Source organism: Etheostoma cragini, chromosome 22 (assembly GCF_013103735.1).
Source record: "Etheostoma cragini isolate CJK2018 chromosome 22, CSU_Ecrag_1.0, whole genome shotgun sequence".
NCBI lineage: Eukaryota > Metazoa > Chordata > Actinopteri > Perciformes > Percidae > Etheostoma > Etheostoma cragini.
Window position 1 is genome coordinate 16,304,103 of NC_048428.1, and position 18,637 is coordinate 16,322,739.

An 18,637-nucleotide genomic window follows, 5' to 3' on the forward strand; every position below is an offset into this window, starting at 1 on the left:
CGGGGATTCGGGTTTAGTCAAACAGACAGAGAAAGAGGGCGAGACGAAAAGATAAGACGGATGTGCTCATCTCCAAACTGAGCAGCAGAGACAAACAAGAAATAGTTTTATCATCAGAGCATCTTTATGTGGCGGGGGGGGGGGGGGGGGGGGGGGGGGGGGGGGGGGGGGGGGGGGGGGGGGGGGGGGGGTTGGTGCTGCAGAGCGGCACAGGGTGAAGATATCAAGATGTCCTCTTTGCTCAACACGGACTGAAGTGGTCAATAAACACGACAGGGCCGAGCAGATTCCCACCTGACTCCCAGCAGATCCTCGACAGATTAACGCCTCCAGAACAATGAGACGAGAGCGGAGACGGCTTCCTCTGTGTTCCCGCTTGTCTGAGGCAGACAACATCCCAGAAGTACCCTTTTCTGCAGGGTCCGGGTGTGTGCTCTCGGGCAAGAGAACTTTCCCAGCAATCTCCAAAGGGAGGGGGAAGACTGTACCACCAATATCACATTAAGACATCTATATGTGCACATGAGTGAGAGGTTATGTTTTGGACAGCGTGATCAGTTTCTGTCTCATGTTTTTGGCAGAATTTCAAGTCCCTAATTGTTGTGACCAAAGAGGGACCTGGGAAAAAAAACATAGACTTTCACATCCTTTTCATTAGCATAATTTAAACCATCTTAACCTGTGGATGATCTCTCATATCTGCTATCTAGCTTCTGAAGTGAGTCATCAGGTTACTAAAGATCAACCACCAACAAAAATGCACTCGACATGTATACATTACTACATTACTGGTCCTCTGCAGAGTTTGACAGAGAGCTGACAGCAGAATTGAAACTCATTTCTGAGTGACATTGTTGAAACTTGAAATGTCCCAGCTTTGGGAAAAGGTGTGATTTCTATTTACAGAATCAATGTCAGACCAGATGTTTCTCTCCTGCACACCTGTTATGTTTTCTCCTCCTTAACTTCTCATTCTCTCCTCCTGACAAAGCCCCTTCCCCCATCCTGAAACACCTCCCCCTCTCCAGAGCAGGTGTTGGAGGAAGTCATAGTCTAATGAGATCATCTAAACAATCGCTATCTCCCCATTGATTGAATGACAAATGTCTACACACTGACTGTATAGCTTACCTACAATACACGTGACAAAAGAACTATAACCTGGGTTTGATTTAGGGCTGCAACTAATTATAACTTTTACTTAAGACATCTATTGTTCAATTAAGCCTTTAACCCCCTTGTGTTGGTGAGACACCTCCATTTACTTTTGTAATCAGTAAACCGTTTAAAGGATGTGCACTATAATGGCAAGCCACTTTAAAGTGCTCGTAGAATGCTTTTTGGCTTATTCCTTTTCCTTCACTGTGTTATATATCTTTTTATTCAGGTTTACGAAGTGAAAAAGCCCAAAGTCCACCCCAAAAGGAGTTACCATCTCCGACAAGAAACAGTGTTCACAAACTGCTCCAAACCGCTCCACTGTAGTCCAGCCTTTACTTCCGTGACAAACGTGCATCACTTTGTAACACACGTTATAATGCTCGCCTAGCTGCTAGCTAGAGAGAGGGCTTGTCAATTTGGTTCAATTGAGCAAGTTTTAAATGTTCTTTCTTTTCAGCTTGCATTGGCCTTGTTTCATGCTGTAATATCCAGAAGACGCTGAAAACAGAAACAACTGATCAGGCCCTTGAGTTAAATGTATTTAGAACTTAGTCGGTGAGGCGTTTCCATTTCCCATTTGGTGCATCAACTCTTTTTCGACAAAGGAAAAAGGGAAAAAGGAAAAAACGTTTTTGCACAATTGAGGAAGTCAAATTTTTCTAATGTGATACTTTAAAATGCACATTTCCCTTTGCAGTTGGCATAGACCAGAAACAAAGCTAAAGGAAAGCAAACGTTGGACGGAAACATGAATCCATATCTGTAAATAAGAAACTGTTTGCTAACATGTTAGCCATATCACCACTGGGTGATAAAGTGTCAATGCTCTGTGGTTGCGGCTTTTTGCACAGCTCTCAAGTGGCCAGAAGACCACTTAAAAACCAACAAGATCAGAGTGACTGGAAATTCAGACAAGAGTTTACGGGTTACACTTTACTTTGAAAGTAGCTACATAAGAGTGACATGGTTATGAGATAACGCTTCTTTTGGTAAGTGTCATTTGGTTTTGTCATGACAAAGTTAGGGTTGGGGTTAGGGTTCATGTGTCATGACCATGTCATGTGTTCATGACAGCGTCATGTCACTCTTATGTTGATACCTTCAAGTAACGTGTAACAGAGTTTACCCTATCAATATAACACAAGGCAGGTGAAAAAAGCCCAGGTACACTGGAAAAGGGAAGTCGAAATGTTCTTCAGAATTCACAAACTGATCATTCATAGTGCAAAATGGAATTTACAGAAAACAACTAAGAGACTGCGAATGGTGGCCCTCCGCTTATATGAAAAACCGATGACAACAACATTGCACGCAGGTGTGCTTCAGTACTCCTCCCAGGGAGAGCAGTCACCTACAGAGAGAGAGAGAACCAAATCACACCAGGAACACACTGCACACTCACATGGAGGCTCACAGGGGAGGGATCAAGACACAACACATATGTATTTTTTATAATTATGTAGCATTTCATTGTACTAGCCATCCATGAAATTTTATATAGTGCTTTTTTCACAAATGAAGTGTGCTAAATGTTGAATAAATTATTTGTTTGGTCTATAAAATGTCATGAATGTGTTTTTTTTTTTAAAAGTCCACAAATTGGTCTTGGGCTCTGAGAATTTTTGTTTTTTTGATAACATCTTCAGATTGCTTGTTTTCTTTGACCAACAGTCCACCACCCAAAAACTAATAAACAATGATATAAGACTTATAAAAATATAAAATTATATATAAAAAATGTTTGGTATTTTTTCATGTAAAATAGATTAAATAATTATCAAAATGACTGCAAATTTATTAATTTGTTGATTGAGTGCTCCATAAGCTACTTATAACTAAACATCCTTAAAAAAGTGTTAGATTTTAAGAATAGGGCAGAATACCCAAACATTTGCTGCTAATTAGCAGAGTATTGTTTATAATCAGAACACTTTGCGCTTCTGTGGCTTTGTCCGCCTCAGACCTTTGTGCCTTTAGCAGCTCAGGCGATCAGCCCAGAGTGCTAACATATATATATCTTCCGTCCCTGTGATTTAAATTAACACCAGTGCCTCGCAGCTCGGCACAAAGGAGCCAGCAAACACATTGTGCAATTCCCAAGAAAGCCACCCACAGACATTTATATAGTGAGACTGGCGACCAGCAGCTCAACTGCGTTTCAGAACTCACTTGGAAGGCGGACAGTTTGTGCTGCTACGCCAAGGACAGGAAGTGCTTGCAGAGGGACAGGAAGTGCTCACCGCTGCAGTAGCCGAGGCTGGAACTGAGATAATGCCATTGTGTAAGCAAGCCAACTGACCTCTCCCTGAGCACAGAGTCCAAAGGCTGGCGTCGAGAGCCCTGGCCCCCACCCAGCCCCAGACTCCCCAGGCTCGGGGTGGGGGACTTGGTGGAGGGACAGGGGGAGGAATGGAGGGAGGAGGGGGACTGGGGGGTTGAGGCGTGTCACCTCCCCTCCACTCCTCTGGGTTGACGCTGAACCTCACCTTGTAGAGGAAATGTGGCTACGACTCCAGACTTTATGACTTCTCCCATCAAAAGCCAGGACTTCTCACTCCCACACTGCGAGAGAGAGAGAGGGGTGACCAGGGCACACTCATACCCCCGCCCATGTAAACACACGCATACACAGAGACACGCATACAAACACACCACACCACACACACACACAAAGAGTCTCTCCTTCTCAAGTCTCTTAGGATTGAAGGGGAAAAACCTCATCAGGTCATCAGCGGTAAAATAGACGATGACAGTATTATAGTCCAGTTCCTGTCCCATGCAGTGTTTGGCTGGAGCTTCCATCCAAAACACCCTCCCACCAACCCCTAGAGGGTCACCCGGCATGCTCTGGAGTCCCTGCTTGTGTCTGCACTGGGGGCACGAAAAGGTTGCATAAGCATCTCTCATATTTCTGTCAGCCCCTTTTGCCATGTCACAGAGGACTGGACCCACAGCGAGATGGGAATGGATCCGAGAAAAGATGAAGCTGACAGGTTGAGGTCTGCTGGCTCTGATAAGAACCAGCATCAGCCTTTGGGTGATGTTTGGCCTTCTGGCCACAAACAGGCGCTTCATTCTCTGCTACACAAACACTCCAAGTCTGGATATTTGAGGTGCAAAAAGGTTGCTTTAACCTTCCCCCCTGAAACTGCATGTTGACAAGTCTCAGGGAGGGATATTTTGGGGCAAAATGTATTCTCTGTACAGTTAATCAGCCTTGTTTTGAAATTTTCAAACTCAGACAAAGTTTTACATTCAATGAAGAATGAGTATCTAATTAAGTAATAATTTGATTCAAACATTTAAATTCAGATATTTTAGGTGAAATGCACCTAAAGCTTTGTGTGAGTTGCTGAAAGGGAATAATAGCTGACCACATTAAGATAATAATAAAAAAATACTTTCTGATTCTTTTAAATATGCTGTTCCATTTTTAATCCTCGCAGACTTTGCATTATCTCCACTATGTCCACGTATTATGTATTTACTGTAAAAAAAAAAAGAAAAAAAAGAAAAAAAAGTTTCTCCCAGACTTAATCTCTTTACAGATGTGATACCATTTAGAGCGTTTTACGCCCCCAACTTAATCAATCAGCTGTTTGGTTCGGTTGATTAACATCCCAGACCGACGTCTAGTCGGGTAAAGACAGTGTATCCAAACTGTTTTGACATTTGAGCTTCACAGCCGGAGACAAAAGCGCACCAGTATCACAACATTTAGAAGTTTTTGTGTCTGAGGCCACACCGCTTCACAAATGTAATGGGTGTTTATTTAAGCTTTCTCCAATCTTATTGATTTCACTTTAAACTTAAATCCTCAATTAAGGTCCTTTGTCCAGCGTTCATTAGGCTGCGGTCAAAGAAAGTCTCCATCGAGACGACCGTGTGTAGAAAAGTGGCGAATAAGAGAGCCATTAACTCCACGCGTAAACCTGACATTCAAGATGTTAACGCAGTTAATCCCCCAATACACAGACCGAAGATCAAGTGTATTGATGTCTGAACATTAGTGGCAGTCTAATACAGGAGTGAGAATTCAAACTGGACCTTGTGGCTGTCCAGATTTAAACGTTATTGTGGATTACAGAGTTCGTTCGTTTCACCTCTTTTTGCTTCTTGAGTAGGCACCGTACAAAAGCCATTTTTCAAAACCTTACACTAAACCATAGAGTGAAATCTCAGTGGTTAATCTACCCACAAAATTAATTTCAATCTAAATTGCACATGGGCATATTCCCATAATTTAAAGTTTGCATGTGTTTGAAATCTCACAGCGTACCTCCTTGGAGGGTCTCGGCTCTTCAAACAAGGGTCGGAGGCGGGCTACTTAAACTTTTTTGCACCTTTGTAGTAGTGGGCACTCCCACCATATGGTGATTGGCTGCCTGTGAGTTTATAGCGCACCAGCCTTCACATCCAGCGCTGAGTACTCGGCACAGTTGAGTCCATGCGTCTCCTAGAAGCGATTTATGTACTTGACTAATACTTTTCCAGCTTTAAAACTCAGAAACCTTGTCAAGTTTTTGAATCTGTCTGTAGGCTGTATTCAGTAGTAGTGTGTTGCTGCCCGGTGGCTCTCCAAAACCTCCCAGTTGGACAGAGATGAGTAGTCCCGATGCGGGTTACGCCAGCGACGATCAGACCCAGGCAAGGTGTACGATGTCAGTCATGATGCCTGGAATGGGACGCTGCCAGTGGGTTGACCCTATTAGTCCTCTCGGGGACACCAAAGTAAAAAACGAGCCGTGCGCCTCCAGCTCCGGCAGTCAGAATCGCGGCAAGACCGAACCGCGGATCCGACGGCCCATGAACGCGTTTATGGTCTGGGCGAAGGATGAGCGCAAGAGACTGGCGCAGCAAAACCCAGACCTGCACAACGCGGAGCTTAGCAAAATGTTAGGTAAGTCATTTTATATTTTATTCAATCAGTCTATATGTGCCACATCTGTACAGTTTATTATAGAGTGATTAATATTCCTATTTGTTTTTCTTATTTAGGTGCTTACTTTAGATTAATATTTGTCATATATGTCACATTTTATTTTTTTCTACTCCAACAACAATGAATGGTTATTTCTCAATCAGCGCTGTAATAGTTTAGCAGGTGATGTTACCTTGTTTTTAAAAGTTACTGTGTCTGAGTTAGGCTGCACATGTAACCTCAAAATCCTGTCCCTGCCCCCTAAAATGGCAACAAGCTATTTTTGTGTGCATCACCAGACTGCGTACAGTAATGCTGACTTATCATTGATGTCCACTCTCCTCTTGACCTACAGGAAAATCATGGAAAGCCCTTCCTGTCACAGAAAAGCAGCCCTTTGTGGAGGAGGCCGAGCGGCTGCGGGTTCAGCACATGCAGGATCACCCCAACTACAAGTACCGGCCGCGGCGGCGGAAGCAGGTGAAGAGGATTAAGAGGCTAGACTCCGGCTTTCTAGTCCACGGCGTGTCCGATCACCAGGGCTCGTCGATGCCCGGGGATGGCAGACTGTGTGTGGAGAGTTTGGGCCTTGGCTACCACGAGCATGGCTTCCAGCTTCCTTCCCAGCCGCTTAGCCACTACCGAGATGCTCAGGCTCTTGGGGGCCCTTCTTATGAAACCTACAGCCTCCCTACGCCTGACACCTCTCCTCTGGACGCTGTAGAGTCAGAACTCACGTTCTTCCCTCAACCTTCACAAGAGGACTGCCACATGATGCCTGCATACGCTTACCACTCCCAGGCGGCAGAGTACCAGTCCCAGGACTCCCTCTCCAACCATCACGGCAACCACATCCTGCACCGACACCCTGCCTCAGCTTCAGAGCAGCCCCCCCAGCCCGCCACCCATCCCCCTTCCTACATGGGATGCCCTAACCCTCTAGCCATGTATTACACCCAGCACTGCAGTCACAGCCACCCCAAACGGCATCCCGGTGGGGCAGGACACCTCTCCCCCCCTCCTGACTCCCACCCTCACTCAACAGACAGCGTGGAGCAGATGCACCACTCTGAGCTGCTGGCCGAGGTGGACCGCAGCGAGTTTGAGCAGTATTTGAGCTCCTCTTCAGCGCGTGCGGACATGACAGGCTTGCCGTACGGGCCACATGAGACTGGCATGCAAGGACCTGAAAGCCTCATATCATCTGTGCTGTCAGACGCCAGCACAGCTGTGTATTACTGTAGCTACAACAACTCCTAACCTCCTGCCATTCCTGCTGCAAGGGCACATGATCTGACCTCAAATCTCTGTAGCTATATTTGAACAAAAATGTTTTTATTTTTTTAATTTTATTTTTCACTACTAGCTTATACACTACTAGGCCCATGAGATTTTTTTAAAAAGTGCAGCTTTGTCGACGACTGTATCTGTCTAAGAAAAAGCCACAGAGTATTTCAAACACTGTTTTTTAACTCTTTTCCTCCTCTCTTGCAGGGATATGAATTCTTTTTGTGATAATAGATATCTTAAAGTGACTACTGTAATGTTTGTAAATACACTGAAGGTGTTTTTTTTTAATACTTTTTGCACTTTTGAGTAATAAATTTTGCAAATAGACTCGTCCTCTCTCGTATTTATTATTTCAATTTCTTTTACATTTCAGAAAACACTGAATGAAGCTTTCTTTCACATTAATTTTTGTTGTTGTATGTTTTACTTTCTAAATTAAAATCACCTAAAAGCAGACGCCACTGATTTTATAATGAAAAAAGGAAAATATTTAGAGAACACATTCACTTTTCAGATGTGTTTCCGCTCATCACATTATTGCCATTCATTCAGTGTTGTCTCTGTATTACATGGCAGTATCTCTGCTGGTTTTTCCCACTTCCACATGGATCATTAATAGGCGCCCCCGCAGCACCCGTTGCTCACCTGGAAGCAGGGCAGTGGAGGGCTGCGACCCAGCTTCCTGGCCCGGACCGAGTGGAGGTAATCTCAGCTTCTGCGTTACACATGGCGTCTTGTTTTCGCAGCATGGGAGGGCCGTTTATGCTCCGGACATCCTGTCTGTGAAAGATTTAGTCTCTTCTGATTAATAGAAGGGGCCATGACAATTCACTGTGCTCTACTACACCGTTAAAGAAGGGTGACCGTTTATTTTGTGTTTTTTCCCAGCTGAACATAAGGTACATTTCAATGACCACCCTCTAGCTATGCATAATAACATAGCAATGACATCAGGTTTTATTTCTGAAAGGCTTTGATATATTTATCAACTCACGCCAGTCTGTTGCTTCATCATATTTCAAATTTATTGGGAAAACATCTTTTAGGAGATCAGATCCATCCTTGAGGATCATTCATGGTATTTATAGGTGACAAAGAGTCCTGTTTTATAAATAGCGTTTTCCCTTTTTTTAAAAGGAAGAGGTTCTTCTCTGAGGGGTCAATCACCCTGACCTCCTCATCCATTTTTAGCTCTTCAGAGGAAACATGTTCCAGAGGTGTATATATTGGTGCGCTTTGTTCGTGCTGAATGTTTTAAAATATTCTCTCATGTGGGAGAAGTAGGTTAGTTGGACAGGGTAAATATTTCTGGAACTTCCCACAGTCATAATAAGGATGTCAGCTCATGTCAAACTCAAAAAGAGCTAACATTTTTAGTACTACTACTTTAACCGTGCGTTTCTGAATGTTTTTACTCTACTCCTGATATGTGTGACGTGTTGTTGCGTCTTCTTACTACCCTCAGACGCAAACTGACTTCTTTCCCTTCGGGCAGTGCAGAACAATCCACTGTAATTGGTGTGAATGTGTTTAAATTCAATCTACAGCGGAGTGGCAGGTTTATCCTCCCTGTTGTCACAGCTAATGGGTGCATATCAACAGGCTCAGACCACAATCCCCAAGGCATCAGCAGAGTGGGTGGGGGTCACCTGCACAGACTTAAGGAGAGTCAGACCCCCCCATGTCAGCAATGATATTATCTCCTCACACTAACTGATCAGGGATAATTGATGAGGAAGAGCTCACTCAGTAACATCATACATGTTGAAATAAGAAAGTATACATAAAAAACATACTGTGTGTTATTATATAAATTATTGCTGATGAAAAAATAAAATAAAAAAGAATTCTGTGTTTCTGCGTGCATTTACCAAGGAGTATCACCAAGACGTTTCCAGGTGTGGCCAGGTTGGATCAGTGGTGAATCAGGCGCACATGTACTGAGAGCTACACGAAGAGGTCCAGGGTTTAAATCTGACCTGCATGTCTTCCCCCTCTCTCTCACCTAACTGTCCTGTCAAAAATTAAAGGCGGAAAAGCCCAAAAAATAACGTTTAAAAAAGATCTTTCCAGGTAAAAGCAAGAAATTCAGTCAGAGCGGCTCAAAGCTCAGGAAATCTGGGCTCTAAGTGTGTGTGTGTATGTGTGTGTGTATGTGTGTGTGTGTGTGTGTGTGTGTGTGTGTGTGTGTGTGTGTGTGTCCCGGGGCCTCGCTGCCAGCAGTCTTCAGAGATTACAGCAGGGCGGCCATCTACATTAACACAGCAGCACTTAATCATGGCCCTACCCTAATCTCATCTCAGGTAGCTGCCTCACACGAACACAGCTTCATTAACCCACTAAGCCAGCTGCAATTTATTTCATTGAGCCTCCAATAAACAACCAATTTCAGCTTTATTTTAACTCAAACACAGTGTGGATGGGGTGGAGGGTTTATCAGTCATTATGAAGTCATGTTAGCTGTGGTTGAATGTGCTGTAAACAAACACTGAATATACCGGTAATGTACCTTCTCTTTATGAGATGAATCCAGGTGCAAACAATTATGCCTGATTGGTTTCTTTGTCACCTAACTTTGCACCATTCAGAACCAGAGGAGCAAATAGGATATTGAAATATTGTGAATGCAATATGATGTGTGGATTGAGTAAAAACAGGCTGATAACAATGATGGTGCAAACAAAATTACTCAACTGAGCATTTATTCAAATGAAAGAAAAGTAATTCACAGCAATTTTGATAACCCATTGATTCAACTTTTTGATAGAAGTCATAAATAAGATTATAGTTCGGGTTGCCAGGCTGTGAAAAAACGCCTTTAATTGCTCGGATCACTTTCCTTTTGAAAAAGACTTGCAGAAGATCTGGACTCAAAAGCATTTATAAGCAATTTCACCTTCACCTTTACCTTCACCTAAATTGTAATTTCCCCATTGGGAATCGATAAACAGATTAAAATTAAATTAAATTAAAATTAAAACTTATAGCTAGTAGGATTGTCCCACAATCTGACTAACCCAAATTTGTTTTCATAATTATTTTTTGAATAAATGATGAATTGATAAATGGTAATAAGGTGAAAATTATGTTAAATTGCTACCCTAATCCTGAATAGCATTTTCAGTACATAAGTTAAAAGCAAAAGTCTAATTATAATGCATTCTGTCAGTCAGCAATAAAACAAATGCACATAAAACAACCACAAAATCCATATGTGTCCTTGAAATATGTTTGGTTTCATTGTAAATGCCACAAAAAACACTCTCTGCAAACTGGTCGTGGTGGAGATTCCTTGTCCAGTTTTCAGAGACAGACACAGAGAGGCTGTGAGGGCCCAAACTGATTAAGTCATTGATAGTAGATTGCAAAAACAGCAAGTGAGACAGCTGCAGGAGAGGGTGTGCCTCTTGTCTAAAGCAGGGCTGGTTGCTCATAATCCCAGGCATATGTTGTCCCTCTCTGGCCTGATCGCTTTTATGGTCTCTGCCAGTCACACCAGCGTCCAGTTGTGCTCCCACTATATATAGTGGATCCAGTCAATCTCCACTCAATGTTGTGACTCAATAGTTTATTTTTCTTTTGATTCCAGCAATGCTTCTGGCACAAGTTAATTTATTAATAGATGTCTTGTGAGTTGACAGGAACCACTTTTTGGGCCACAATGTTAGCTGCTGTATCAAAGTTCACAGGGATCATTCATAAATGGTTTCAGAAGTAGTTGTATTGCATGGCTGCAATGGTTCAATAACATAAGTGGCATCACAATTTACCAGCTCTGTATCATCTTATTTTAATTCCAAACATATAGCAGTATGTGAGTTTTTAATTTCGTCAGTTATTTTTTTTATTGGGTCATGCACATTCAAGTGTACATTCATGCGCTTACATGGAAAACTTTACGTTGCCAACAACGTTGCCTTTGTTTTTCTCTTCCATGATTTAAAAACTCTGGCACATCAAAAGCTTCCCTTTCTCAAACATAACTTAATGTTTTATTGTCATCGAACTCAAAGAACTCATCCTAACTTTTCACTAAAAACTGTGGCCCCAAAATCATCATAAAATGAGCAATTCAATATGAAATAGACTTCATTATCAGTCTCATCTAAAGCACATTACAAAGACTTTTTCCTCTGAGACACTGACCTATTAGCTTATGAAATAAATCTTAACCAGACACATTACACCCAAATTCTGCCTCATATAGGCTTTACATAGTAGTTGTTTTTAATGAGACAATTTTTATGTAATTCAGGTTTGTATTGACAATGAGTCAGTATGTTTAGCATGTCTTCTGAAACCCGAGTTTGTATAAAATGATCCATATTTCTTTCTTTAATGAAATGTTGAAGCCATAAAAATCATAAATAATGTATTAATGTAAGCATACAACATAAAAGGCCCATATGTGTGAAACAGCTTTAAACACTTATTCTAATTTAGTATGAAGCTATTTAAGGGGAACTTTGCAGGTTATAAATGACAATAATTAAATTCATGTTAAATGTCAGACTTAATTTAACCGACAACACAACAAGGATTCCATGGTGAACATAAGTTTGAAGTTACATGCATTTTTAATAAACAGTACAATACAACAAATACAAGCTACAGTAGGACTGATTATAAAATGGTTGCCTGGTGCCAGAAAACATTTGGCACATTTGTTTCACAGTCAGGGGTTGACACAGGGAGCTGATTCAACTTAAGGCTGCTCCTGATCAGCTCAGCACTCTCCGTTCCTTTGTTTGAATCCCCTTGTGGAATTCAGGACAATTTTTAGCTCGTGTCCAGGCGGGTAGTGGGTATAAGATGACTACATCAGCAGTCAGTTTCCTCTTCACTTTGTTTTTCTCTGGGAGGCTGAAAGGTGTTGGCGCAGAACAGCCACACTTTGCTGTCTTTAGGCTGACAAGTCTTGTGCTTTCTTGTTACAGGATTCCCTGTTGGCTCCGGACCTTTCCTTCTGAGGAAGCATGTAAGGAAAGTGAGCAATGTTGTTTAGTACCAAAGAACACTGTACACTGTGACTAACTTAACATCATTAATGAGTCATTTAAGTTTATAGCCACTACCAAAAAGCAAAAAGGAAAGCAGCTATCTTTTTAATTTGAGTGTAAGGCAAAACCGTAGGCCTACCTACATCATCTATGGTTAATTTATTTTAGAGCAGTACGTGGAAAAATGTATGGAATAGCTCAACAAATTGGAAAACAATATAAATCACAAAATACAATCATATAACAGCTAGTTGAGCCAGCTGTAACACCTGAACATTCTTGCATGAAAACTAGTTAGCAAGTGAGCAAAGAAGTTGAAACATGTAGCTAGCTAAGATAAAAGTGATGAACAATGATTTAAATAGCTAAAAGTAATAGATGAACAGATGAAATAGGTAGCTAAAGTAATGGTAAACTGTTTAATAGTGAATAGCTGTCCTGCTGACCAGCACGCTGGTCTATTCTGTTTTTTTTTCAGCACGGTAGCTAATGGATAAACTATTGAAACAGTTAGCCTAGCTGACGGATAAACTGTTGAAACAGTTAGCCTAGCTGATGGATAAACTTTTGAAACAGTTAGCCTAGCCAATGGATAAACAATAGAAACAGTTTGCCTAGCTAATGGATAAACTGTTGAAACAGTTAGTCTAGCTAATGGATAAATTGTGAAACAGCTAAATATAGCTGAAGAAATGTTTTAATTAGATGGGAAAGTGGTGAAATAGCTAAATAAAAAAGTTGAAATATTGAGATAAACCCAAAGGTAATGGTAAACAGTTGAAATAGATGAATGGTGAAATAACTACAGTGATTGATAAAAGGTTCAAGTAGTTAGCTGAAACCTAAATGTAATGAGTATAAACATTTGAAATTGCTAGCTAAAGGATAAAATGTGTAGCCTAATAAAGTAAACCAGTAAACTAGTAAAACATTGATTTATTTGATTAAAGATTAATTGCATGACATATATAAAAACTAAATTAAACTACAAAAAGAGGGCTGAGCTAAGGTGGAGTTCACAAGATAAAATTGTGGACCATTGTCTTTTCCCATTTTTTTTCTTTCTGTGGATCTTTGAATCTTCCACAGAGCACCTGTCTCCACTTCCTCGTTCCAATGACTCCTGTTTGCTCCATCCATGAAAGATTAGCTTGGGAACATCCTATATCCGAAAGGAAACCATGCTCTGTGAATTTCACACCACTCAAACCATTTTGGGAATCACCGGTAGGACTTCCTAAAAAAATAAAAATACATAAAAAAATATAGTCTAAATTAAGATTGGAGAGGGCACAGTGTCATGACCCGGGTCAACTACCCTTTGTTGACTCATTGTATTTGTGTGTGTGTGTGTGTGTGTGTGTGTGTGTGTGTGTGTGTGTGTGTGTGTGTGTGTGTGTGTGTGTGGGTGTGTGTGTGTGTGTGTGTCTTATTTACATTCAATAAAAGCACTGCATTTTCAATGCAAGTGTTACAGATTAGTAGATAATGACTGACATTTCATACCGTTTCTGTAAACAGTTTTTTTAGATTTTAACTAATTTTTTTGTCTTTTTCTAATGTATGAAATACTTATTTAAGTAATAAAATTCTGAGTGCAGATAGTCCTTTGGGTTAGGATCCTATGTTGTTTGATAAGGGATCATGGTAGACTTGTAAGACTAATCTATTCATATTTATTTAATAGCCTACTGTTTTTTTTTCACAAACTAAATAATTAATTATGTGGCGTCTTCCTCCTTTTTAATATAAAAAACAAAAGCCCACAATCTCAAATTTACATGATAATGTTGAGATACTACATTTTTAGTTACAAATGTGTGTGATTGAACCTACAGCCAGGACAAATGTCTAGACACAGTTTGGTATATGTCTTTTTCAATAACACAGACCGTCTGAAAAGCTGTCTCTTACACAGGAAGTGTATTTGTGCTCATGTTTTTGATTATGAGCTTCAAACAAATATCAAACACATTTCCACTGAAACAGCAAACAATCCACTTCCAGTTCCCCAAAAGCTGACATTGTGTTCCTCCCTCTCTGCAGGTCCTGTCTCCTTTCTGTAGCTCTGGTTTGTCCTGTCAGGTCTGTACAATCTGTAAAACATGCTCACAGAAAATGCATTATGTATCTAAATATGAATTCCTGACTTAATGTTTTCTTATTTGAGAGTTGCTGTAAATGCTTTAGAGACAATTAGTTGTACTGTCAGTTGTTGCCACCAGGGGTCAGCTCTGCACAGGGCTAAATAAAGCTCACTGTGAAATTAAACCTTTACCAGGTGTGGGTCTGTTAAAAAGTAAAATTGTAAAAATTGACAAATTATGACAAATGAATATAGATTGTTTAAGTGTGTAGTAGCAGAAGTTTTGATTTCTTACATGTTGATTTCTTATATTATATACATTATGTATCTGTCGCACTTTAACTTAACCTTCAAACTGAATTGTGTTGTAGTTAAATGTATACGATAAACATAAAATAGAAGGTATTATTGCATTTCCAAAACAAGAGTCCAGAGTCCTTGTGAAAATTACGGGTAAGGTGAGAGCACGTGAGCCTGCTGTGAGTCCCTTATGGATCTAGGTGAGGTGGCATAGCCCAGTAATCCCAGAGAGAAGTCCTGCTGTGGTCACGCACAGTGGGTATTTAAAGCTCCAGCCCTGTTGTCTTTATAACCATTACCTGTGAGGTAACATATAGCTTGAAAGGTTTGTTATGGTACACTGTAAGCCATCATAAACACATGAAAACTACATCATGATGACATGAAATAGGTGCATCATATAATTATCATAATGGGTAATGTACAATTAAGCAACCGGATATGGAATGTTATGGGAAACAGCTAGACATTTACATTTTGTATATAATGTAAGATTTCTTTCACAATACTAAATCTCAATTATATTCTAAAAGGATCATTATTAATAAAGCTTTAGATGTATGATGAACAAAGAAAGGCATCGTGGGTATAAACATGAATTATTAATAGCCTTACCATATGGTCATGTATTGAATTTATTTATTATACTGCATATTAAATGTGTGTGACATTTTCTTACTGACAAATTATGTAATTACGTGCATTACGCTCACTTTGTGTTCTCCGTCTTTTTTTAGTATTTTGTAATATTGTCGATAATTGTTCATTAGGCTACTGTACATGATTAACACTTATATTTTATGCTGTTAAAATGTTGTAGTAGCCTATTTGTGTGGCTCAGAAGATAACGTACGAGCCATAACAAATATTTATTTGTAGTTCAAATCTTGCCAAAAAAATTATTGTCCTATCACTAATTGTAGTGCTTTATTTAAGTTTTTTTTCCTGCAGAGGTTCTCTGCAAAGTAACAACTTTACTAGTGTAGTTTCTGAAATATTTAGCTGTGTGTGTGCATGCAACGGGTGTGCATACATGCTCTGGCTGCTTCTGATTTCTGTCTGATGACACTTTTATGGCTCGATCTACGTAGAGGATGGTAGGCAATATTTTGTGCTGTTAAAAGTATGCTTTGATTGAGGTTTCTAACCATACAAATTATATCACACTTCTTTATTTAGTCATACAAAGGGAACAGTTGAGAGAAATATCCTTTGAGTGTTGTATGATTATGTCACATCTGCCTTCATGAAGCATGTTTCCAGGTTTTGTCTTCTTGAATGTGAAAAAAAAAATCAGACAAGGTTACGGCCCTATAATCCATGGACAGATTGTTGTACTTGTTAACATGTTGAATCTCCACTGATGATCTTTACCATTTACCATTTCCCTTAACCACTATGAAACTATTTCTGTCCATTTGTTATGTGAGAATCTGAATCTGTTACTCTCTAGAATAAAAATCCATTTTAGCCCAAATATTTAACATGCACATTATTATGTCCTCAGGTTATACTGTTAAGTAATATCTGCAACAAAAAACAACTCAAACTATTAATTTTAAAGGAACGCCTGGCAGAGAAGAGGGCATCCTTCAGCTGTGATAAACTACTGTGCATGATTAAAATAGGAGTTAGAAGAAGATTTTAAGCAACATCTACTTTTGTCACTGGGAAAGGGCCATTGTGGCTTAGACAGCACATTAGCAGCAACAGTAACTATAACAAAGGCATCTAAAAAAAAGAAACACAGGACATCACAGGGTGTAGGGGGAGTTAGCATGGGTACACTGTGTCAATGCATGTATATTACAAACGATAGTAGGTAGGCTATACATATAAAATAGTAGCTGGGATTGTGGCACATTGTATCATCTGGACGGTGTTAAGGCTGAAATTGTAAGATATTGAAATGTGTGAGGTCTGGCAGATGCAACGAATACACGAAATAATGCTCAAAATATTCAAGGAATGGGACCAAGACTGACTGTTGAATACATCCTACCAACCAATCTGTCATCTTAGACTTACAGACATAGATTTCACTAGTATTGAAAGCAGGTTTCAACAAACCTAAATAGAATCTCTTCCTGAGTTGACTAAAACTGGATGTTAGTTAATTGGAGTAGTTTAAAAAAAATCCCTTAAGTATATAATGTATAGTATAGAGCTGCTTGTCTTAGAATCTACTCAACAAAATCAATTACTACTGGGTACTTTTCACCACTGCAAAATTCCCTTACAATATATACATACAATAGACACCATCTTTATTGAAATTGATGGGGGCTGTGACCTGTTTGTGAACCCTGAACAGCACGAACACTGGTCTATACCAGCCCACAGAGACGAGTCAAACAGTGGGCCACTCAGATTCACTACATCCTTTTGTTGTTGGGTTGAGCGAATGTCAAGGCCAGCTCAATAAGTCTTTATCTTGGCGTGTGTGTGTGTGAACTCCCGCAAGCCCGTAATTAAAAGAGAAAGAAGAAATAAAGACTACGTGCTTATTTCTGTGTAAATGCCAACTGGTAAATGTGTGTTTCTGGATGTGTGTGTTTATTGTAGGTACACAGCTCAGTACATGTGCTGTTTGCAGCGTCTGGAAAGTCAATTTGTGTGTCGGTCAGGATGCCAGTGCCTCACACAGGGAGGCCGCCTGTCTCGCCCCTCTCCACTCCACTCAGCTCTGTCGCTCAGTGACTAACCCTTAATCAGAGGAAGGTTGTCTGATGCGAGCACAGACGGATAAATCACTCCTCACCCTGGGCTGCTATCTGGGTCGAGCGTAGCCAGGTTGTCCCGTCAGCGGACTGGCCCTCTGCCCGGGACCTCCAAAGCTAACAGCCATGTGGTATTGAGCCCTTTGGTAAGGATGACCCTGCCTGCCACTACCCTCTGGAGAATAATAGTCCACATTCTATGCATATCAGTATTTATTTTGCTGTTGAGAGGCTTTGTAGTTGGTATACTACATTCTCACAATCTGTCGTCTTGAAGAATTTTTTAATCTGCCATTGTGTTTTGTGCTGCTTCAAACACATACAACTTTACAACCTATAAAGGCAGAGTAATTAAAAAGAGTTAAGAGTTAATGTAACTCAGTTTCTTTTTCTGTGTTTTTGTTTCTTAAACTGCATGGTACCTTTTGAAGGTATATGAAGCATAAAGTATCCCCAAAAAGTACAATACTTCAAAATGTGCTCAAATACTTTCCAGCACTGCAATAACAAAGTTTAATGTTGAACAGCCATTGAACAATTAAAGCAGATACTGTAAAGAGAACAAAGAGATTAAGAAAATTTAAATTAGGTGAAAACATTCGCAAAGCCTCTGACTGTAATTACCAAGAATTGTGGTCAGTTTGAGTGCAGCCTAATTGAATAATGATCATATCAGTGAATGAGTGGGAGTGCAGAGTGATTTACCGCACAGAGGAGCGTGCTTATCTTTCCCTCTCTCCCATGCAGGAAACACTGGGATGTCACCAGGCAGATTAAAAGCTTGGCACAGCTGATGCAGAGCGCTCAAAATGGATGGGGTGGGGACCTCTTGACTGCTGTGCGAGGGGTTTTGAAAGGGGAGGGGAAAGGCGGTGGTGTGACCTTACAGTGCGAGTCCTGTTTGGCAGGGATTCATTCAAAATCTGGGAATTTCACTGGATGTTAAGAGAGGAAAAAAGATATACCATCATGTCAATGGAATTTTGAATAGTAAGCACATTTTTGGCTCAGCATGTGCCAAGTTTGGTTTTCAGTCCACATTTAAAAGCCCTCAAAGGAAAAATGGAATTTATCAAAGTTATTGTTACTATTCAATAATTGTGAAAGAATAGAGATCTTGGGTTCAATTAAAGTTTAAAAAAGATATTTGCAGGGTAAG

General features: G+C 40.4%; 1 protein-coding gene across 1 annotated transcript; it reads left to right on the forward strand.

Annotated features, from left to right (window-relative positions):
* The first annotated feature begins 5,763 nt into the window (after positions 1 to 5,763).
* sox17 (SRY-box transcription factor 17) lies at positions 5,764 to 7,691 on the forward strand. The gene is made up of 2 exons (XM_034862562.1): positions 5,764 to 6,061; positions 6,438 to 7,691. The coding sequence occupies exons 1-2, from the start codon at positions 5,764 to 5,766 to the stop codon at positions 7,340 to 7,342; spliced, it is 1,203 nt and encodes a 400-aa protein (XP_034718453.1). The 3' UTR covers positions 7,343 to 7,691.
* The last annotated feature ends 10,946 nt before the right edge of the window (positions 7,692 to 18,637 follow it).

Bases quoted from the DNA above. Each gene is read 5' to 3' on its own strand.
- sox17 (XM_034862562.1), top strand. From the start codon at position 5,764: ATGAGTAGTCCCGATGCGGGTTACGCCAGCGACGATCAGACCCAGGCA. The intron at 6,062-6,437 runs GTAAGTCATTTT...CTTGACCTACAG, and splicing joins GGAGCTTAGCAAAATGTTAG to GAAAATCATGGAAAGCCCTT.